The 22,931-nt window shown below is 41.9% G+C and overlaps 1 protein-coding gene across 1 annotated transcript in view; it reads left to right on the top strand.

The window, feature by feature from the left end:
- LOC104512735 (reelin-like) overlaps positions 1 to 22,494 on the top strand; it is a gene marked incomplete at both ends in the record, with an annotated part of 75,129 nt that extends 52,635 nt beyond the window's left edge. Inside the window, 9 exons of the mRNA XM_010155831.1 lie at positions 3,349 to 3,486; positions 4,108 to 4,294; positions 8,114 to 8,319; positions 10,035 to 10,206; positions 10,568 to 10,768; positions 12,889 to 13,124; positions 15,546 to 15,703; positions 16,609 to 16,816; positions 22,418 to 22,494. Coding sequence (XP_010154133.1) covers positions 3,349 to 3,486; positions 4,108 to 4,294; positions 8,114 to 8,319; positions 10,035 to 10,206; positions 10,568 to 10,768; positions 12,889 to 13,124; positions 15,546 to 15,703; positions 16,609 to 16,816; positions 22,418 to 22,494 — 1,583 coding nt within the window. The remainder of the gene's footprint in view (positions 1 to 3,348; positions 3,487 to 4,107; positions 4,295 to 8,113; positions 8,320 to 10,034; positions 10,207 to 10,567; positions 10,769 to 12,888; positions 13,125 to 15,545; positions 15,704 to 16,608; positions 16,817 to 22,417) is intronic.
- Positions 22,495 to 22,931: the final 437 nt, after the last annotated feature.

The raw sequence follows: 22,931 nt of genomic DNA, 5'->3' as shown, positions 1-22,931 counted from the left end.
AGGCGGCAACGCGATGCCTCCCTTCCTCCCGTCCCCTTAAATGAGGGAAACAAATCTCCTGCGATCACTGCATGCGTCTGGGGGTGCTTCTAAGTAACCTGGAGCTGAGCTCACCCTTAGCTTGACGTGCAGCCAGCCTCTGAGACTCAAGGAGGAAGACAGAGCTGCCCCAGCAGCGTGTGGCCCCGTACTCTGTGCCTTGCAGGGCAGCAGTCCCCTGCGGCTGGGTGCTCCCTGCAGCAGGAGGGGGACGTTGAGATTGGCCAGGGCACTGTTTTGCTCAGGTGAGACCCACGTGAGCCCCAGCATGGGCTGTCAGACTTGATGTCAGCTCTGCACCCTGCAGCGTGGAGCCAGCCCTGGGGACACCCCCCAGCAGTGCTGCATGGGGGTCTTCTCAGTAGGGTTCAGGTGCAGTACTGCCCTGGGCAGGGGTGTTCCATGTTAGTGCCCGTGGGTGGGCTCTCCCCACTGTTTGTGTAGGGCAGATGGGAGCCTGGTACCTCAAAACCGGCCGTGATGCACCCACACAGCACCCTGCAGGGACATGTGCACCCAGCAGGAGCTGGCAAGTGGCTGGGGAAATGCCACTGACGCCACACCACTCAGCAGCGGGAACTGTGCTCCGGGGGCACCACCTTGTTGGGCACTAAGGATCTTCCACAGGATGTCATAGAATCACAGAATGGTTAGGGTTGGAAGGGACCTTAAAGATCATCTAGTTCCAACCCCCCTGCCATGGGCAGGGACACCTTCCACTAGACCAGGTTGCTCAAAGCCTCGTCCAGCCTGGCCTTGAAGACATCCAAGGATGGGGCCTCCACGACATCTCTGGGCAACCTGTTCCAGTGCCTCACCACCCTCTCTGTGAAGAATTTCTTCCTGACATCTAATCTAAACCTCCCTGTTTTCAATTTGTACCCATTACCCCTTGTCCTATCACTACAGGCCCTTGTAAAAAGTCCTCTCCCAGCACCCCTGTAGGCCCCCTTCAGATACTGGAAAGCTGCAATGAGGTCTCCTCGGAGCCTCCTCTTCTCCAGGCTGAACAAGCCCAATTCTTCAGCCTTTCATCATAGGAGAGGTGCTCCAGCCCTCTGATCATCTTCGTGGCCTCCTCTGGACTCGCTCCAAGTGGTCAATAGCCCCCAGTTGGCTGTAAACACCCCCAGGGCTGCAGGGTCGCACACCCAACTTTTGCCAACACTGGCGAAGCCCAGCTGCGATGGTCTCCCTCCTGTCACCTGGACGAACAACATGACACAATTTCTTTGTGCTGGGAGGTCGTGGGTTGGTTTTTTGCCTGCTATAAAACCTTTCTTTGGTGTCACTGTTGTTATTTTCCTCGGAGCACATGAGAGTTCTCATCAGTCATTACCGTCTTTCTGAAGCACACAGTCTCTGTCAGGGTTCTCTGCAGTGCCGTTGATGCTCTGTAGCAAACGTGAATGGAAGCACTGAGGTGATGTGCTGGCTTCAGAGCACTCAGAACATAAACAGTAAATAATTGTGGTGAATATTGACTGTCCGTTGTGCCTATGTAAGCTTAGGAAGTCCTTCGTGTGCAGATCACTGGCATTGTGCACTTTTAATGGATAATTCATAGCTCTTGTAATGTAACCCATCAATACATTATATCCTGAGGGACTATTTAATCGGCAGATCTACCCCTGCAGATCAGCTCTGCATGCTGTAAAACGCTTAGAGTATTTTCAGTATCAAGCAGATACTTAAAACAGACAACAAAGGTCATTTCAATTAAAAATCAAGCCCTTTTTTGGGGGGGTGGGGGAGGGGTTTGTCCTCAAATTAAAGTAACAGCATTGTATTCCATGCCATCATACCGTAGCCATATGGCTCAGATACAGGCTAGGAAATAAGCTCCTGCTTCCTGCAGCAACCTCTTGCTCGTCATCCTCAGCCCACCCAGTCAGCCCTTGGCCTGGCACAGGTCTGTTCCTGTTTAGCATCTGATTTTTAATTCCCTGCAGTCAGCCTTGCTTTCCCTGTCCATCCCCTCCACACGTCTGTGACCCAGCCTCAATGGCGACATTGGCCCCACTACCCCTTTATTGCCAGACCCCTCAGGCAGCTGGCACAGCCCCTTTTGCTCCAGCACAATGAATGATTTCCTGTCTTTTTTTCACTTCATGTGCAATATTTTTTTCTTAATCTCATTCTGGAACAAGCATGGAGTTGACAGTTCCTGCACTCACCACTTGGCAGCTGCCACTAGCCAATGCCTGGAACCTCTTGGATGTGCACAAGTTGGCAGGGCAGCTTGGAAAGGCTTGATGGCAACAAAAATTACTCTTCTCATGACTTGGTTGCTTCTCCAACCTTGTTTTTTGAAGGTGGTGGATGTCAGGCTGGGTTTGACTAGGAGGAGTCGCTCAGCATGGAAAATATTTATATCACGTCAGACAATCTCCTGAAGGGCCAGCAACAAACACTTTTTCAATAGATAATGTTACTTGACTCTACTGTAATAAAGAAAAATAAAGCTGTTGAAGAGAACCTATTTAACTAGAAAGGAGAAATGACAGGAAGGTTTTTTTGCTTGAAGAATATTACAGCTATCCAGAGCTTAGTTATATATAGGCAAGCAATCTATTCCAGTGATTCCCTACCACAAACCTTGGGTGTTAGGGTTTTTTGTCTGAGTACTTGGCCAAGAGCAAGCTATTTGCAGTGTGAAAAAAATGAGGTGCTATGAAACAGGATCTTTGTCAAAAACTGGTGATTGTAATGTCAGATTGTAATGCTATATATAAGCAAAATCTAATTTAGAATCATCCTGACAAAAAGAAAATTCTGTATCCAATAAAAAACAATCAACTATTGCTCAGTAGAAATAGCCAGTATTCAAAGAGAAGAAATACTTGCACTCAAGAACTTTAATTTCATTGGGGTTTTTTTCAGAATAAACATCAGAAGAAAGATTTTTACACAATTTATAGCCTGTTAACTGTGAGCAAAAATATAATATATAGATTCATCTTTCTTGTTTTGCATCTTGGCACCCTCACAGAATGACACGCAATGAAAATCTGATAATATTCATCGATAGGTTTACCTTAAAATAATGCACAAGGTCTATGCAACACCACTGCAGCCTTCCTCAGAAGTGTCACTAATGACTGCAAAGTCCATTATATAGCCCTGTGCAGCAAGTGGCATCATCTAGAAAGTTCATTTACGAAAATCTGCCCTTGATTGTGCCAGTCTTTGCAGGCTGGGCTGTGACTGTGATGTCAACTTACTTTATTTTTTATAGTTGCATTTTATCTTTTTTTCCTACAGGTCTGTAAAGAATTGCAAATCTAAAGCATTGTCATTGGTTTTTAGGTCCAGCGCCACACGTTTCCGCTGGAGTCAGTGCTACTACACAGCCCAGGACGAATGGGCTTTAGACAACATCTACATCGGGCAGCAGTGTCCTAACATGTGCAGCGGACATGGCTGGTGTGACCACGGTGTTTGCAGGTATAAAGCATTTGCCACTTCCTTTTAAAAATGGTCTCCTGATACTTCAGGTATATAATTACTTTTTTTTTCCCCCGTTGTTCTTATTTTTGGATCAAACATGAACAAAATAAAAGCTCTATAGGGGTTAGACTATTCAAGTGCCATTAACAGCTGGTTGCTACACACCTCTCTGTTTGAGAACCCATACCCTGAGCCGATCCAGGTGTTGGAAGAACATTCGGTGACACAGGGCTGCCCTGCTGCAGGTGAACTGGTGGCCCCTCCCGCCCCTTGCACAAGGACCCCAGGGACCAGCTCAGTGCCAGAGCTGTGTCACTGGGTCAGAAGGATGCTAGGGACCAGCTCCGCACTGCTTGGCAGCTGCTGTCAGATAGGTGCAACACCCAGGGCACAGCCTGCTGCCTGCCAGCTTCAAGCTTTCTGGACACCACAGGGGTGTTTTTTAGAAATAAGATATAGCTTTTTTCCATTATCCAGTTATTCTAGTTTCCAGGATCCAAAATTCCAATCCTAGAATGATTTGTTATTTCACATATAATTTTAGAAGGTCAGTGCACCGCCTTAAGTAATTGTCATTGTCAGTCTTTAAAAGCTTGTTACGTTTATGCTTCCTTCCAGATGTGACTCAGGGTTTCAAGGTACTGAATGCCAGCCTGAAAATCCCCTTCCTTCAACTATCATGTCTGATTTTGAGAACTCAGACAGCCTGAAGACAGAGTGGCAGGAAATTATTGGGGGAGAGATCGTCAAGCCTGAAGAAGGCTGTGGGGTCATCTCATCTGGCTCCTCGCTCTACTTCAACAAGGTACTAACGAGGGACAGGAGGCTGAGAAAGGCATGTGATGTGGGTTTGAATGGAACACGATGAGGCACATGGCAATGAAAAGGAAGGTGGCAGAAAGCAGCAGGCAGTGTGAGAAGTGCATTAAACAGCGCAGCAGTGCTCCGCAGGTAAAGAACAAAGCAATCAGAAGAGATAGGGAGGGACACATGCATTATGTATTCAAAAAATACCAGCTGTAATGGAAGGAAGTAAATCGCCCGTGTGCTGGGCAGCATGTACGTTCGTACTGTCTTAATTGTGCATTTTCTGGTTTGAGACTCGGTTCTTTCTCAACAGTCCCCAGCTCTCATTTGTTTGTTCTGTGCTGTTCTGGGTGAAGGATGGAAAAAGGTTGGCTTTCCAGGGGACAAGCAGCTTAATTTGGTCACAGGACCAAAACTAATGAACAAGCAACCCCTCCAGACTTTTAGAAAGTGATTAGCAGGATACTTCTTTGTATAACTTGGATGTTTTGCAGACAAAAATTATAGAGCAGGAAAGAGATATAGGGAATTCTGCTAATTAATAGCAATTATAACTAAAATAAAAAGAGATCTTTATGACCAGATGTAAGATTATGGGTTGTAATCACAGATTTATTTTTTATTGTTGCTCCTCAGGTCTAGTAATTGGTTTTGTTTTGTTCTTAATTGAAAGGAAGAGTATAAATGCAGCTATGTGCTTTTCTTTCAAAGGTTTGATCAAACTGCCACTGCTGTCATGAGAGCCAGATTAGTCCCAGAAGAATAACCCAATATGCAACACTATGTAATTGGCTGTTGTTTACCTCATTACAAAAATCTAACCCATCAAATAATTTTCAGCACTCCTACATAGTCTCACATCCAGCTCCCCTGGAAATGCTGCTCTGTGCTGAAAATTTCATAATAGACCAATCAGTATAACTAGCTAATTGTGATAATTGGATTTTTTAATATAATTGTCTTCTCTGTTAGATGTTTTTCCTTCTGGCTTAGTTCCTTATGCCAAGTTTCTCAAAGTAGTTTGCTAAATTAGAATTAACCTGCTATGATCTTTCTTCTGATTCCTGCTAAGGAGGAGTGAAAAACCCATTTTGAAATTCTTGGTTTCTTTCTATTGATCTGTAAGGGTTAAGTTATCATTCATTTCTTGAGTAGTAGCAGACTGCGTGCCATCAGCAGAAGGTGGTTTATTTAATTTCTGTTTAGATCTTTTTCAAGGCATCTAGTGGCCATGCTGGTAGAAAATAAGAATTATTTTTATACTTGCTCAACAGTTCTGTATTGTTTTGGGAGCTCATATTCACAGGCTCAATTTCTTTGCATTTGTTCAAATAGCCACTTTTAAATTGAATGTCTAATGTTTACTGCCATAATCAATTACTGCTACCAGAATTAATGTTAGCTTTGCTCTGCCGACCCTCTATCTTTTAGTTTACAACTCATTTTAATCAATTGTGGGTGTGTTTGCAATACAGAGCTCTTTCAAATAGCCCCTGCAAATCCTCTGGGGTTTTATGTCATTTGTGCCCTTTCCCAATTAACCTGCTTCTGTAGTTAACCCTTTGGCAGGCAGAGCTGCTGTGGAGTGTAGATATGGAAAACCTACCTGGCCTAGTTTTACAGCCAGGTAGTGATCAGTGACAGCGGGTCAGTACTTTGGGCATTCTCAGCCAGCCAGGACACGCCTGCCCACAGGAGAGCAAGGTGTTTGCATATTTATTATCCATTACTAGTTTGATTTGATGATAATAATTTCAAATTCCCGTGGGTTTCCAAAAGAATCTGTGAAAACAAACTCGTAAGAGATTATGAGTGTCACCTTGGCCACTATTAGGCATGTGGGGCTGCACCCACCACTGAGCCCTCATATGGCATCATCCAGGAGGCATTTACCCAGCTGGGGACAAACCAAAAAATAAACCAAAATAACAGGCATAATTCAGTATGATTGTATCCTAAGTGGGTTTTTTGAGAATCATTCTTAACAGGTTTTAGTTATCATGGGTGGTGTAAGCTAACTGAGATTGAAAAACCCAAGAATTCAACTTCCAGAGCTTACTCTAGCTGTGTGATGTGTCCTGTTTGGTCGAGCCCACAACTGAGCTACGGACCCGGGCTGTAACCCCAGCAAAGCAGAATGTTCTGAGAAGGAAAGCAAGAGACATTTACCTGTGCTGGGTAGGAAGAGGAAAGAAGTGATGAGTGGAACAGGATTCATCTATCATCCTATCAAAAAACACAGATGATCTTTGAAATCTCAGCTCATAAATCTTGGTACTTATGTCCGGCTAGATCATGCCACTTCCTTATCTCAAATTTGTCTGGAAATTTGTCAGGAGGATCATGGATGTAGAAAGGAGAGAAAGGGAAAAACAAAAATTTTACTTAAGGCACAAGCATCATTTTATAACTTAGCTCAGGTTTTCCTGTTGGATACCTCTCTGCTTGGAGATGGTCAGGAACCCATGATTTTTTAGGGATTTACAGATAGTAGGCGTGTTGCCAGTTCTGCTCCATTTTGTGGGGGTGGTGCCAGGTTACAGCTACTTTCAATGAATGCACATGTATGATCCCAGCATCCCCTCTCCAGCTGCATGTATTTGGCTTGTGGGAGCATGGTGCTGTGCCAGGTGTGGGGCACATGGGTCCCCTCTGTGGGGACACTGTCTCGTCCTGTGTCCTGCCTTGCCACAGGCAACTTCAATTTACATATCAGCATCTTGTAAGCTTGGTGATGTGCAAGCCCACCAGCTCAGTCTCAAGCAGCAGAGCACACAGAGAAGAGGGGAACAGGATAATTCCAATTACAATAAGAGGCTTGTAAACCTTAAAGCTTTTTTTAGCTGAATATGCTCTGTCTCCCTCTGCCAATATGCACAGAGCGGCCAGTGTCCAAGAACTGTTTCCTGCTGGCATTCAAAAACATCCTTGGAAAAGCTGTCCGCTGTATTTTATGAGGATGTTCCTTCTCTCAGCTGTGCTCAGGCAAACCTGAAACCAAATCCACGTGGTTTAGTTGAGAGACCCATGATTTACCATACTTACTAGGAAACTAATCTGGCTCAGGTGAGGCATGAAGAGAAAATGCCCCTCCCTTGTTCTTGTGTAGGAGATGGGCTTTGAACAACAGGTATTATAGGCGCTATAATTTCAGATGATTGGGCAACCCTAAACAGTGCAACATTTGACTGGGGAAATGAGATGTCAGAAATGCCTTTTTACCACTTTGTGCTTACCACTTTATGACCATCTAAAACATTACGTTTAGACAAAACGTGCCCCTCTGAGTAACCAAGAGTGATGGTCCTTGCTGAATATGGCTATGCATATTTATTTTTCTGCTGCTTCAAATGTGGTCCAGATCTTATTTTTCCAATTTCTTACTTTCCAACATACAAATCAAGAAATCCCCTGGAAAAGAAAGTTCTCTGTATCTGAATACTTAAAAACTTAGTCCCAGTTGATTCAGGATACCCAGCATTTTCTCATTGTCTCACAGAGGTACTTAGCACCTTGAAGGAATGAGCCTAAAGAGTTGTGTTGGAATCGGTTTGTGAAGTTGCATTGTGTGTTGAAATGTAATAATAAAACTGCTTGTGGGATCACACCAGAGTGATTGAGCCATAAAGGATGGCCAAGAACAGTCATTTCCCGGAAGATTAAAAAAAAAAAAGTCATGTTAACACAAAATTTGATGTCATCTGAATTGTGCAATTTTCTGTGCAATATTCGTCTGTGCTTGATTTTAAACATGCCTATTCATAGTGAAGGTGTCATACTTAACATTATTTTCTCCCCTCTGTTCTTTGTATTGTAGGCTGGAAAAAGACAGTTGGTAAGCTGGGATTTGGACACTACTTGGGTGGATTTTGTCCAGTTTTACATCCAGATAGGAGGAGACACTTCTTCATGCAATAAACCAGACAGCAGAGAAGAAGGTGTGCTGCTGCAGTACAGCAATAACGGTGGTATCAACTGGCAGCTACTGGCAGAAATGTATTTCTCTGACTTCAGCAAACCCAGGTATAATTTTGGTTAAATTAAATACATATTGCATCAGCTCCTTAAAAAGAACTATTTTTCAATTTATGAAAGCATGGGTAATAATTTCAAGTTACAATGCTTAAGAGCCATCATCATATGGAAGATTTTCCAGGCTGCCACAGTAAACTCCTGTCACTAGGAAGGAAAATCTAATGACAGGGGGCCTTAAAAAAATGCAGTAATACATAAAGTTTCCAATCACTCGCCTCCCATGTAAAACATGACTAAAATGCTAATGTGTGCAAAAGTCTAGCAATCACATAGAACTTGACCAAAGAGGTGTGGAAATCTGCCATTTCCTCTGACTCTGGTTTCAAATCTAATGAACATGTATTAATGTCACATACAACAAAAACTCCTTTAAAGAATTATTTAAGGAGGAGGAAAAAAATCATGTTCAGCATTTCAAACTTGCTGTAAGATAGGTTTTCATTGGAAATGTTAATTTCATTTGTCTGCATAGGTATTAACATGATTTCTATTACCTGCAGTTCATATCTATCAATATGTAAATAATTTTATCTTCCCATCTTGTCATTTTGCATTGCAATGAACAACGTTTTCAGAAGACGTTTTCTTTAACTCAGCAGACTGTCCTTTTTGAAAGGTGATCTAGGCACTTGGAAGCATAAAATGGTTGAACTTTTCAGCCTCTACTTTGACATTTTGTAATTTGTATGGGATGCATCCAACAAAGAAGCTGCATACTGAAACCTTCATCCCTGGACCATCCAATACATTGTTTTTAGTCAAAACATTTAGCCTCTGAGTAACCAGGAGTGATAGTCCTTACTGAATATAGCTATGGATTTTTATTTTTCTGCTGCTTCATATGTGGTCCAGATCTTATTTTCCAATTCCTTATTTTTCAACATATAAATCTAGAAATCCTTTGGAAAAGAAGGCTCCCTGTAGCCCTGAGCAATTCCTCTACGTCTCTCTGCCTTACCAGAAAGTGAAGCAGGGTCCATGGTACAAAACAACACGTGGTATAAAGAAAGAGTACAGAAAGGAATGTGTGTATAAATGCATATATGTAAGATGGCTGAAATACAACCGAACAAATAACTAGTTCTTGTACTTTTCAACATAAGAATGATTAGGATTGAAGCTTTAACTTTTTTTGTAACATCATTTTGTAAGGTGTTTCCTATGTTGAACATAAAGCAAACTGTCTGAGAAGACCTAAAGTTTTTTTATGAAGGGTTGAAATATTTTTATCCACAGCAGAAAAGTCTGCTACGTAATCTATGGCATTGTAAGAAGGTTGCTTATGTCTACAAATAGGATCAACCAAGCAGAAGAAAATGAGAAATTAATTTTGCCAGCGTATTTCACAATTACTTGCTGGCACTAGAACGCTAAGACTTGCTGAACATGGATCAGCTGAACAGTTTAATTCAAATCTGACGAGTTCAAATCAGTTCTTTATTGTGCTAGGCAATACAGCAATATTGAGGGTGAAAAATAGCCATTGTCTTAAAGAGTTTACATTCTCCATAGACAAGAAGGACAAAGAAGGCTTCTTGATATGCAGCGCATGAATAGGTATCCAGACACATACAAGATTTGTGCGGACTTCTACACGTAATATAGACACTGGCTTTCCTGCCTCTTTTCCCTGTTCAGTGGTATTTCTCCCATTTCTCTACAAACTGTGTTCCCTAAAGTTCTTCTGAACTTCTCTTCCTCAGGTTTGTCTATCTGGAGCTGCCAGCTGCAGCCAAGACACCCTGCACAAGGTTTCGCTGGTGGCAGCCCGTGTTTTCAGGGGAAGGGTATGATCAGTGGGCCATCGATGACATCATCATTTTGTCAGAGAAGCAGAAGCACATCATTCCTGTTGTTAATCCCACTTTACCCCAGGTAATGAGTAAGAGCAGGCTGTGGGCATCCCCATGAAACAGGAACCATCCTCTGTTAGCAGACTTTTCTTTGAAAGTAATGGGTCCGTTTAAAGAAACAGCTGTAGTGTTTGCAGCTGTGTCTCTCTGTATGGGAATAACCTGGGTCTTATCACAAAATCATCAGGCTCCTGGTCTTTGTGACAGAGGATGTAATTATGTATCTACTAAAAAACTCAAGAGAGAAATTTCAGGAATTAATTTTTTTTTTTAATTACAGAAAATACAAATTGCAAAATTTCAAAGTTCATAATTTTAGAAATTATTCTGAAGTTACACTGCAAAGTGATAGTGCTTGTTGTTCTTCTTCCCATTTCTAACAGAACTTCTATGAAAAGCCAGCATTTGATTACCCTATGAACCAGCTGAGTGTATGGTTAATGTTGGCCAACGAAGGGATGACCAAAAATGAAAGTTTCTGCTCTGCCACCCCCTCCGCCATGCTCTTTGGTAAATCAGATGGAGACCGGTTTGCAGTGACTCGAGATTTAACTCTGAAGCCTGGATATGTCCTGCAGTTCAAGGTATTCCTTAAACATAAATCCCTGCAGAATATTAGTAAAGCGGTCCCAAGTCCATAATTGAAAGATGTCACTGGAGTCACAGTTCAAGACAAGGTGATAACTTGTACCACTGAATAAAAAGCTGTGAAGAACACAAGTATGAATACATCCAGCATGAAATACCATTCTGCTTTCTAAAAGAATAGCCAAAACCTTGGTGCAAGGGAGCTTTTCTACCCCTCTGGAGAAATTTTAAAGCTTGTTGTTTTCAGTGCGTTTCAGAAGTGGATTGAAGGGACTGTCATTTGAGTCAGTACTAGGAAATGCTACTGCACTGTCAAGGGAAAAAGGATTTATCCCACCTGGGGCTCCATGACTACAAAAGCTTCAATGTGGTTTGCATACAATTTTTGTATTTTAAACTATTTAAGGACTTACAAGGTGCTCTGAACTCCAATGTGGATTTTTCATATAATTTACTTTCGTTGTGCCAGTGAATGTAGGCTCCAATTAGCATTCTCTTCTTTAAAGGGCTTACAAAAATTTCAGTGGCCTGACAATACATCAGAATATGGGCTCCAAAGAAAGTGTATTTGCTTTGACAAGCTCTTGTTTCTGAACCCTAATCAAAATTTTATTGAGTTTATAATGAAATCCCATTGGTGAATTCTGGATGTTGGTTGCAATGCAATTTTAATGAGCTCACCACAAATACATGGTCCTTACATAATTGGTGGATACAGATACTGAATAATTTACAAGTGGAATCATTAAAGAGATCAGATGTTTACAGGCAGCTTTTCAAATACAATTCCCACAGTTCTATAAATAGGAAAGTTTGCTAGAAATAATGGGATTTGTAAAATAATCTCATTTCATCTAAAAATTATGCTAATGAATATCTATACAAACTGAGGGATTGCAGTACAATTTCTGAGTGAGAATCACTTGTAGTTTGATACCTTAAACTGTCTAATCCCCAAAAATACTTCAATATATAAATACCATTTGTCCTGGAAAAGATGCTATTTGTCTCTTGACCGCTTTCCTCTACTTCAGTGAGTATGTTTTTTGTAGGTTTGATGATCAACAACAATTCACAAATTGTTTAGTCTGAAAAACAAATACTTTAAAAATATCACATACGCCTTCCACCACTGAAACCCTTGGCAATGTAACATAAATATACAAAACATAAACAACACATATCAGAGAACAGTGAGTTCTTCTATATAAAGTCAATTATTTGAGGCCTGAAATTATATTCCTCTCTTTTTTTGGAAAGCTTTTGAACTGGCCTGCACACAAATGTGTTAGTCCTATTTGCATGCTTTAATTTTAAACATATGGTTAAACGCTTTCCTGAGTTTGTGAAATTTCCATTTTAAATAGCTGCCTGGAATAATTTTGCATTGATAAACTCAAAGACAGTAATTTGTCAAAATTATTTCATTTTACATGAATGATTTTGTTTTACATTTTACATTCTATGGCTCAAGTAGAATTTCTGAAGTAAAATAATGAAAACTAATATTTCCTCTGATAGCTTGAAAAATGAAGCTAAAAACTTCAAATCAGCAGTTGATTTTTGTCTTGGTTACATTCTCATTTCACATTTTAATAGGCATTTTTCCATTTCATCCAATTTTGCTCTATTCTGGGGGCACAGACTGCAGCACCGACTCCCAGACATTGGTCGCGCGAGGTCAATGACTAGGCTGTGGTCAGGGCCCACAGCCCAGGGCAGGGGGGACCTGAGAGTCAGGCTGATCCTCTGGGCACAAGGTTGGACTGCCAATGGGATGGGTTCTGGAGGATACAGCTCTTCCCACTCCTCCTGGGCTTGTAGGTTCCTGGGCACAGTTTGCTGTTTGTGGCCTGTTGACCACCAGGACCTTTGAAAAGCTCTTTGCACATTCCAATGTATTGAACCCAGCAACAGTAATGAAGGGAGAGTGGAAATTTCACTGAGAAATGTGTAGGAAACAGACTCCAAGCATCGGTTTACCAGCAGGGTTCAAAGCAAGGGCTCAGAGCACTAAGCCTCCCAAACAAAAAAGTCAAAGGTGGTTTACAGCTGATAAATACAAATAACAGGACGGGTATCTTCAGCTCGTATCTGATGCTCTGCTTTTTTGCAGCTGAACATTGGTTGCACCAACCAGTACAGCAGCTCTGCTCCCGTTCTGCTTCAGTACTCGCACGATGCTGGGCTCTTCTGGTCACTCGTGAAGGAGGGCTGCTACCCTGCATCTCCAGGAACAAAAGGATGTGAGGGAAGCTCCCGGGAGCTGAGCGAGCCAACCGTGTATCACACTGGAGATTTTGAGGACTGGACAAGAATTACTATTGTTATCCCCAGGTCACTTGCATCCAGGTACGGTATGCTGCGAGCCAGTGATGCCAGTGGTACCTGTGAATTAGCTGCCTCTTCTTTGATGCTACATTAGGAAAAAGTTGCAAGCTGTGAATAAAAGCAGTGTTAAAAATCAGCAGATTTGGGAAAAATATGCTGTGCTCTCCAAAACAGGGAGAAGCTTTCCATTTTAAAGGTGCCAGAATGGTCTGTAAAATTTAATTACAAAGCAACAAGGAACCCAGAACATTTTGACATCAATTGATTCATCGTGGTGCTGTCTGTCTTTACGCATATCAGTTAGGTCAGAGGCACCAGCAAGAGGGTGGTAAGCCACTTGAATCAATTAAGGCATTTGAACAGATTTAATTTTACAGCTATCACTGGGCAAAGAAACCCTAGAAGCATACTTGAGCTGCTGTGTAATGTGCCGTGTCATGGAAGGCGACCAGGACAGCTGAAGTCAAAGAGGGAGGAATGATGGGTGTGTGCGCGACCTCAGCATCGGGTTAATACAGATGAGAAAACATCAGGTGGTAGATGATGCAAATAAGCCCTGACATCAGGAGGCTTTGCTCAGTCTTACTTGACTTTGCCTAAAGTTTCTCGCTCCCCTTGCTCCGTGTCTTACCCCGTCCGTAAACCGCCCCAGACTGATTTGCGGCCTGTTTCCAGCGTGGCCAGCACAGCCGGCAGCCATCCCTGCGGTTCCCTGGCCGTCCCCGCTGCCTCCTGCCTCTCTGCCACCAGGCAGCCGCTCTAGTGCTGCCCACGGGTTTCGGCTCCATCCTCCTGCCGCCAGCTCCTCATCCCCCAGCCCTGGCACAGGCTTTGAGTATGTGGCATGTTGTGTAGCAGGGAGTCAGTGCCTTTCCTGCAAGTAGCTGAAATAGCAGCGTGTACCGTAACAAGTTTGTCTTTTCTTCAGTAATTAGCCAATAAAAGCAGGTGCCAAATTGCACAGATCTGACATCAGCTGATTTGATTTACCCAAAACAAGCAGTGCAGAATCAATAGCAGCAATCTGTTTGGCATTATGTTCAGTGATGTGATCGGGAATAAGAAGCTCATGCTAATACATTACAAACGTTAAGTACTGCAACTATGATGGAGTCTCGGCTTTGTGGGTCGCTTTGGAAATCATGGTTCATGGGTTATCCGGAGAGCATTCCCTTTCATCACTTGGCACAAAGCACTAGCACAATGATCACCTACTTACCAAATCCCAGTGCACAACAGAAAAAAAGCAATAGGTTTAATACAAGTAGCATCTTAGTTAATCCATTGGACTGGCAGTGAGATTTTACACCTGCTCCTTGCTCTGGAACTCCTATAAAATGATTCAACTAAAAGTTGAAGATTGAAAATTAAAAACCAAAAACAAACTTCCTGTGCAGTGGGTCAGCTGGAGTAACTTCGTGTAGGCTCACTGAATCCTCAGAGCAGTTTCAGTCATACAAACTAAGGATTAGTTCACTGTTTTCCAGGAATTTCAGTTTATCATAGAATCATAGAATGGTTTGGGTTGGAAGGGACCTAAAAGATCATCTAGTTCCACCCCCCCTGCCATGGGCAGGGACACCTTCCACTAGACCAGATTGCTCAAAGCTTCATCCAGCCTGGCCTTGAAGACATCCAGGGATGGGGCATCCACAGCTTCTCTAGGCAACCTGTTCCAGTGCCTCACCACCCTCTCCAGGAAGAACTTCTTCCTGATATCTAGTCTAAACCTCCCTACTTTCAATTTAAACCCGTTACCCCTTGTCCTGTCACTACAGGCCCTTGTAAAAAGTCCCCCCCAGCTTCCTTGTAGCCCCTTCAGGTACTAGAAGGCTGCTACAGGGTCTCCCTGGAGCCTCCTCTTCTTCAGGCTGAAAAAGCCCAATTCTCGCAGAATTCTTACCATCCAAGAATAAAAATTTTACATTCCTGTAGGACATGTAGGAAAAAATAATGTCCTACAGGGCATGTTATTATTTTTCCTTTGTCGAAATTACATTGAGCAAAAAACCTTAAAGTAATACCATCCTGTAATAATCTCTGCATCACTGCCATTACTGAGTTATTTTTGTAAGCACCATAAGAAATAGATTTCTGGGATTTTGAAATGTAATTAGCAGTTCAGTTTGAACGAGTAGTGAAAGGCATCTTCAGAGTCACGTGTAATCATTGGCTCTTGTGATAAAACCATGAATCTGCTCTGTGCATCATGCTGGTGAATACAGGCCAGAGAAATAGAGGAAGTTAAAACACATCCAAAGAATCTGGAAAAAATATCCATTAGTGAAGTCACACAAAATGTAGGATGTCAGAAATATTTTTCAGGCATCTTATTTGCAAATGGCTAATTTAGGAAAAGCTCCTTTTAGTCTTAAGCAAGGAGCAGTAGATACTGGAGCTGGGAATAGTAATACCATGCCCGTGGTCATTGTTTCTCTACAGTAAGACTCGATTCCGCTGGATCCAGGAGAGCAGCTCCCACAAGAGCGTGCCTCCTTTCGGCTTAGATGGCGTTTACATTTCTGAGCCTTGCCCCAGCTACTGCAACGGCCATGGGGACTGCGTCTCGGGGGTCTGCTTCTGTGACCTGGGCTACACAGGTAAGACAACCCTTTTAGCTGGGGTTACAGTAAGCGCTGGCTGAATTAAAGCTGTAAATCTAGCATCTTGTTTTTCCTGTGTGATATTCCAAAAAAATATATGATGACATAAATTTCATGAGCTGCCAGCAAGAATGTTTTCGTTTTGGTAAATAAAATCCAGCACAGGCAAAACAGAGCAGCTGAAGGGAGCAGACACCGGTGATGTTGCTGGCAACCGCAATCTTTGAACATCACCGTCTGTATGAATGGGGAAGGGACCAGTGATGGAAGAGAAAACAAAATAAAATGTTATAAACTAAAAAGTCTGCTTAAAAGCCTTTGGATCCTCTTCAAAAGAATTGCTGCTGGTTTTGAGTCCCCTGGCCATCAGATGGCATGGGACCAGGAGAGAACATATGTTCTGACAGGCCCTTCTGTGGAAAATTCTGCTCACTTGTGGTTTCAGGGACTTTTATGCTGAAACACAAAAACAATCCCAAACCCAGTGGAAAAAAAATAAAAAAGGCGATTGACACAACCAGTTGCATGCTGCACTCTTTTCAACCCTCTATACCAACAAAGCAATAAGCTGGCTTCTTTTGTTCAATTTGTTTAAAATGAAATAAAAGGATAATATTTTCCTCTTTACATAAAATGCGTTATCAACATAAAGCACAGCTGCTTTTCACCTAGTGAAATAAGCCATCTTAGTTGAGAGGAAGAGGGCTTATTCTGCCTACAGAAATGTGTAAGAAGAGTTTAAAAAGGTACAGTCCTGTCGTCAGGGCATTTTCTTAGAAAAACATGTCACTTTTTCCTATATGGATGCAACAGAACTGTCTGCCAGTGTACTGTATCTGACCTCTGCTCTGTTCATCACAGTCTCACCAAAGCATCTCCCATATTTTTTTTTTTTCTTGAAGCATCGCATGGAACCTGTGTGTCTAATGTGCCTAATCACAGTGAGATGTTCGACAGGTTTGAGAGGAAGCTAAGTCCTCTCTGGTACAAGATAACAGGAGGTCAGGTTGGGACAGGCTGTGGCGTGCTCAGCGATGGAAAATCTCTCTACTTCAGTGGACCTGGCAAAAGGGAGGCGAGGACTGTTCCCCTGGACACCACAAATATCAGGTCAATGCTCAGTGCTGCTTCTCGCAATTGTCGGTGTATTCATGTTGTCTCCTCTCCGGTATCACAAGTGTAGATGTGAGGAGGTGTGGAATGTTTTTCTGGCAATCACAACTTGTATAAGAAATCTGAAAGGCAGGGAAATTACTTTTTTATTCATTCTGGTGTACTATTTCCTTTTTTTTGAGAGGGAAAGCTTGGGATAGAAATGGAATAGAGTAGCGGCATAGAAAATACTAACTGTTCATCCTTCTGCAAATACAATTTGCATTGTATTCTAGATGGGCAGGCAGAAGATGTGATCTTGACACTGCACAAACCTAAGACTCTGCCCATAGCTGGACAGAAAAACTCCCTTTCCACTGACTGCATTGAACTGCAGGCACGCGGATGGCGTAGCAATAAGCTGTTGTTTACTTGCCAGATGTTGTGAATTAGTCCACTTGTCAGAAGTGCAAAAAAACAAAATGAGAATTGTTTCTGGGTAGTCAAGAGGCTAACAAGCCTTCACCTCTCTCCCAGCCACCAGTGATCCCTGCTCTGCTGGTAGCAATTACCCTTTTTCTCTCAAATTGTCTAATTGATTGATATAATTAGGATAAACAAAGAGCTGTTAATTCTAATTGTTATTTAGCTTGGAATTTGCTGCTGCTTTGTCCAGTCTCTCGAGGGATCATGCACCTGAACCCTTGTCCACCCTACAATTATATCAGCTTAATAAAAGATATTTCTCCTGACAAATACTACTCCAAGAGTATGCAATGGGGTAATTTTCCGCATTGTTTAGTTTGTGGGATTATGCAGCAAAGACTGGCCACAAATTACTGCTACTGCCCTCCAGTTCAGACAGGTGGTGCTCCTTAGGGCCGTATGTGTGCTGCAGGTTAGGGGAGATGCTTAGCTGCTCCCCAGCACTGAGCAGCACAGCACCACCTGCCTTTCCTCCATCCCCTGTGTGTCTGACAAATTCTCCTCTGACAAATACGTGAATTATTGATATGATTATGTAAATTACTTAATAATTAAATTAATTAGTTGTTTGACAAATATGCTTTGGACAAGTACATATTTGCACAGGAACTCTGGGAAAATCTGAGCACTTCTTTTCTGATCCGCTGTCTTTTTAAATCTCATGCTATTAATGCTGTGCAGCATAATATTGGAAGTAACCATATCATTAAGAAGTCTGTGTTCAAATGGGATTTTTTGAGATATTCCTTCCTTCCTGGAGAAATATTTTTGTAAAATAAAAGGATTTTCTTTAGCTTTAAGATTACTTTGAAACCACTTTTAACACCAGATACTCATATTTATAGCTTTCTATTTTTATAGATTTTGAACCATTTTAAAAGCCAAAAGAAGTTTTAAAACCCTGAGCAATGGTCTTTCTTGATTTTTTTTAAATCTTTCACTAGAAACAGTGATAGATTTTGCATGGGAACATGGTCATCTGCTGTCTCAACACTGATGCAAAAATATAAATAGCCAGAGAGACACGTGATAAGAGCAACTAAGATCCCTCTTCTGAGCATGTGCTCACTTTGTGAGCCACTTTCCTGCTGCGACTGATCATTTTGTCAAAATAAACCAGCACTGAACTTTTTTATAAGCATCACAGTGAGAAGCTTAACTTCCTTTAACAAGTCAAGTTTGACACCACATCCTTGGGCTGTTTGCTGGACAGAAAAAAGCACCGGTCATCTCAAACACAAATGGGACTAGTACTGATTTTCTAATTTCTTCAGCCACATGTGTGCTCAAGGATAGGATCCCTCTCATGCAGCTTGACCAGCACATGGGCTCCTTAGACTACAGCAATTACCCCAGGCTGCTCTTATGCTCAAGGAAATAGCTACTTCAGAATGGCGGTGCAACTCATCCTAAACAGGGTTAGCTAAGGCCAGCGCTTTGTCTTCTGGAAGCATGTGTTTTTGTCATTAATTATAAGGGAATCTGGGTTGATCATGTAAGGTATCCAGCCTTCAGACAGACACCTTGCCTAGAACAGGTGCATCCCACTTTAATGTTTGAGACCATCTGTAACATTAACTGGATCTTTTTTCCTAGAAGCAAAGGCAAAGTTTGTGAGGGTGTGGAGGGTTAACTGAAAGACCCATACCCTAAAAAGAAAATAATTCTTCAGCCTAGAATTTTTTTCCACTATTGGAGCTAAAATTAATGTCACTTGAAAGAGGAGATTAGAGCAAAGTACTTTTTGCCATTTTGGTATTAATTTTTGCATTCAGTAATTCTTTGCATAGAATTCGGTTATCTTATTAGAGGTCATCTTAGCCCCTGCACAGTTATCTTTTATTTGTGTGTGGGTTTTTTGTTTGGGGGGGGAGGGGGTTGGTGACTGAGTAAACAGCAGGAAAATACGCCTTGAAAGACATACCGTTAGATATGTGGATTGAGGGTTGTGAATAGGAAGGCTGAATCTCCTGCAGTAGATTTTTAAGCTTCTTATTTTCAGGTTAATAGTGTTTTCCCAGACCTTTTAAGATCTTGTTTCATTAAATCAGGCATGGAAGAGCAAAAAATTGAAAAATATTGCAGGACATTAAAGTTTTATTTTCATTCTGAATTCCTGCAGATCTACCTATGCATATTCCCTATCATCTTGATTCAGATACAGCTTTTTGAAAGTAAAGTATATATTTTATGTAAGGAATGTAAAGAATTTTTGTTCTTTTTTGTAAGAAGTACGAAGACCCTTTCCCCCTTCACCCTTCTCTTCCCAGAGGAGCAGGGTGCATAGTGGCTCAGTGCTCCTGGCTCACTTTGTTCCAAAGGGGTTGAGATTTGCCAGCCTGAGGTGCCTGGTGCTGCTCAGGGGAGCAGCCAAACAGGGCACCACCAAACTCGGCTGTCAGGCGAGAATTTAAAACTGAAGTTACTTGCCTGAAGCCAATGATCATAAACAAGCACTCGATGTTTGGCATATACATTAAGTGCTATCATAACCTTAGCTTTGATTCTCCTGTTGTCTCCTAATTCCATTGTATGATTAACTACATGTTTTTTCACAGACATTCGGAGAATGTCCCATAGCACTAAAAGGGCTGTAAGTGTCAAAATTCATTTAACCCAGGCTACTTTTTGTCCTGCACTTCAGAAACACCCTGGAGTCTCTCCATCCCTTTCCTTTTGCATGCCCCAATGCTCCAAAAGCACAGTTTCACCAGCAGTATTTCCATCCTCCTGACTGACAGTACGATACCTGGATGCATTCTGGTTACTGAGGCTACTGCCTCCCATTTTGATGGCCTGTCCCTCTTGATGCTCTTCACTATCTCTTCGGTGACAGCATTTGCACACAGTGCCTACCTGGCAGCTAGATGAAACCCTTGGAATATATATACTTTTTTTTCCAAGTGGTGACATCTGGCTTGTTAGCTGACTTGGCTCCTGTCTGCGTTACAGACTCTGTTGCTAATGACTGTGCAACCATCCCAGAGAGCTGCTCTGGGTCAAACACTTACAGATCAGATGGACTGATTCACCCTTCTGCATAAAGGGTGGATTTTTTTGTCTTTTGTTCTTGCTTTTTACTGATTTTTACATTTGGCAAGCATAGAAGAGAATTTCATCCTAAGACTGTAAATCTTTTCACCTCTGAGACCGCTGTCTAGTGTTTTATTGCCTGAATACTGTCTCAGGCAACAGAGCTGTAACAACCAATAGGACCTACCTGGCTAAGTAGTGTAATACTGTGAGCCTGTCTGTTCTTGAGCCACCTATGGGGTTATATTATGAATCAGTCTGAAGAGTATATTCTGGCTTGTCCTGGTCCCTGTGGATATATGGAACATCTCAGACAGGAGATACCAGTTTCAGTAACAGAACTGGAGTGTGGTTGGCTTAGAATCAGAAGAGGATTGTGACATTGTGTAGATAGCAGTGGGTGATGAAAATTGGAGTTCTGTCTGCATTGTACTGGCTCTGTCTGTAGTCCTGTGGCTTGTCTGTGATTTTACCGATATCACTACAAATTAGGACCAAATCCCCTGAAGTGAAAACAGTTATCCTTGTGGGAAGTTTTTTGAGTGGCAAATCAAGCCTTGTTTCTTCATACAGAGACACAAATTCACCTCGAAATTAGTATTTAAAATAAAGAAGTTATCTACAAGCAGTAGAATGAATGAAGCCTGGTTTCCTTTAGATTTGTGTTGTTTTATCCCCCAGAAACCCTGTTTGGTAATAAGCCCACCCCACCCTATATACTCCACAAGGACAACGCCAGCACAAACAGTTTTTTCCCAAAAATATCACATTAGTGAGTACTCCAGTAGTCATAACACAATAGGCAGGCATCATCCTGAGTCAAAAACTGGCTAGGAAATAAGAAGGAGAATGGCATCGCCAACTTCCAGCATGCAAAAGGTCATTGTGGGGATGAGTCCAGGTTCCCTGCCCTGTTGAGGCGCTGTTTCGGGTGTGCAATGCAGACAACCTGTGAAGAAGGCATAGATGAGGGGGCAGTGCCATTCTCAGTCATCTCAATGCTCTTTACATTTGTTACGACCAGGTAAGACTCAGATGAATGTCAGAGACATGTAGTGAAATTGGATGAGGAAACTGCAGGACATTAATTGAGATTAATTGCTGTTATATGACACAATTATGCTCATCTGAGGGGGAATGTAAATTACTCTGACACCACAATCACAGTTAAAAATACCAGTTCAACAAGGATACCAGTGGATCCTGGTATCCTGGACTGCAGATTGGGAAAAAAAATTATCAACTTTTTGGAGCACAAGGATGGGATAATTATTAATTCCAATATAGCTAAATAGGGATGTTCCAGGCTAAACCAAAGTTCTGTCAATAAAACTAGTGACACTGTCTCAAAGGGTTGTTGTGGCTTTAGAAGGGCTGCAGAAAATGCTTATGGGAAAAAATGAGGATATGGAAGAACTTTAATGCAGAGAGACAGATGAAAAGGTTGCCATGGTTTACAGTAGAAAGGAATAAGAGAAGGTAGGAAAGTGATAAAAGCACTAACAACAGGGAAGGCTGCAAGAAAGGCAGATCAGGAACATTTTTTCCCCCATTTTATGACATGAGAACAAGAGGATATTGAATGAAATCAAAATGTATAAGTTCAAAGTCAAAGGGTCTACTTCACAAAATGTCCCATGAATGCTTTTCACTGAAAATTGTTTACATCAGGAATTTAAGGACCAAAAAGGGATTGTTGGTTTAGTGAGGATATAATAACTCTCATACTGTACTGTAAAGCTTAAACCGGTTTCCAGTTACAAGATGTCAAGGTAGGATCTGATGTAAGCAGCAGATTTGCCTTCTTTGGAGATTTTGCATTATTGTGTGAAAGAAGGAACTGCTAAATTCTGCTGCTCAGCCCAACAATACATTTATTAGGCACAGGATCAATAAACCACATCATCATCTTCTGTCTTGGGTCTTCCACTGCTTAGTACAGCCATGCTTGATTTCACTGGGAACAATACCTGATCAATAAGCCTGGAAGAAGGACCTAACTGAAAATGCCGCATCAGTTAAGAGAGAAGAGTTATCCTGACTGATCTTGTCCTATCAGAAGATAATTACACTTCTCTTCTACCCTGATTTTTTTAACAGGCTAGTTCAATTTTATGTACAAATTGGAAGCAAGGCTGTTGGTAACTCCTGCAATAGACCAAGAGCCAGGAATGAAGGTAAAACCCCTTTTCTTTATACTAAGCTTTTTGTATTTTGGGTCTTCTACAGTGTTTTTACTTCTTACTGCCTTTACAAAATATAAAAGAAGGTTTTATTTCTAACATAAATTGGTTTTGTCAGAGTAGCTGTTGGAACTGTGATGGTTTAAGAAAGACAACATCTACAAGACAAGCTGTAATAGCTTTTATTAGACTACTTGATAGTGTTGGAAAACAGGTAAATTTACAAGTACACAGGACTTTCTTCAGGTCTGCAATAAAAGGAATAAAATTCAAGTTCAGGATAAAGTGGGCAACCTCCATTTCTGACCTGAAGAAGAGTTGTGTGCCCAAAAACTTGTTCAGCTTCTAAAATACACCAGTGGGTCTAATAAAAGATTGGCTTCCAACCCAGGCTCATGCATGATCTACCCGAAATGCAGAATTATAAAGCT

The sequence above is a fragment of the Eurypyga helias genome, unplaced genomic scaffold, assembly GCF_000690775.1.
Source record: "Eurypyga helias isolate BGI_N326 unplaced genomic scaffold, ASM69077v1 scaffold26117, whole genome shotgun sequence".
NCBI lineage: Eukaryota > Metazoa > Chordata > Aves > Eurypygiformes > Eurypygidae > Eurypyga > Eurypyga helias.
The sequence above is the reverse complement of the archived record's forward strand: the minus strand, read 5'-3'. Positions and strand labels throughout refer to the sequence as shown.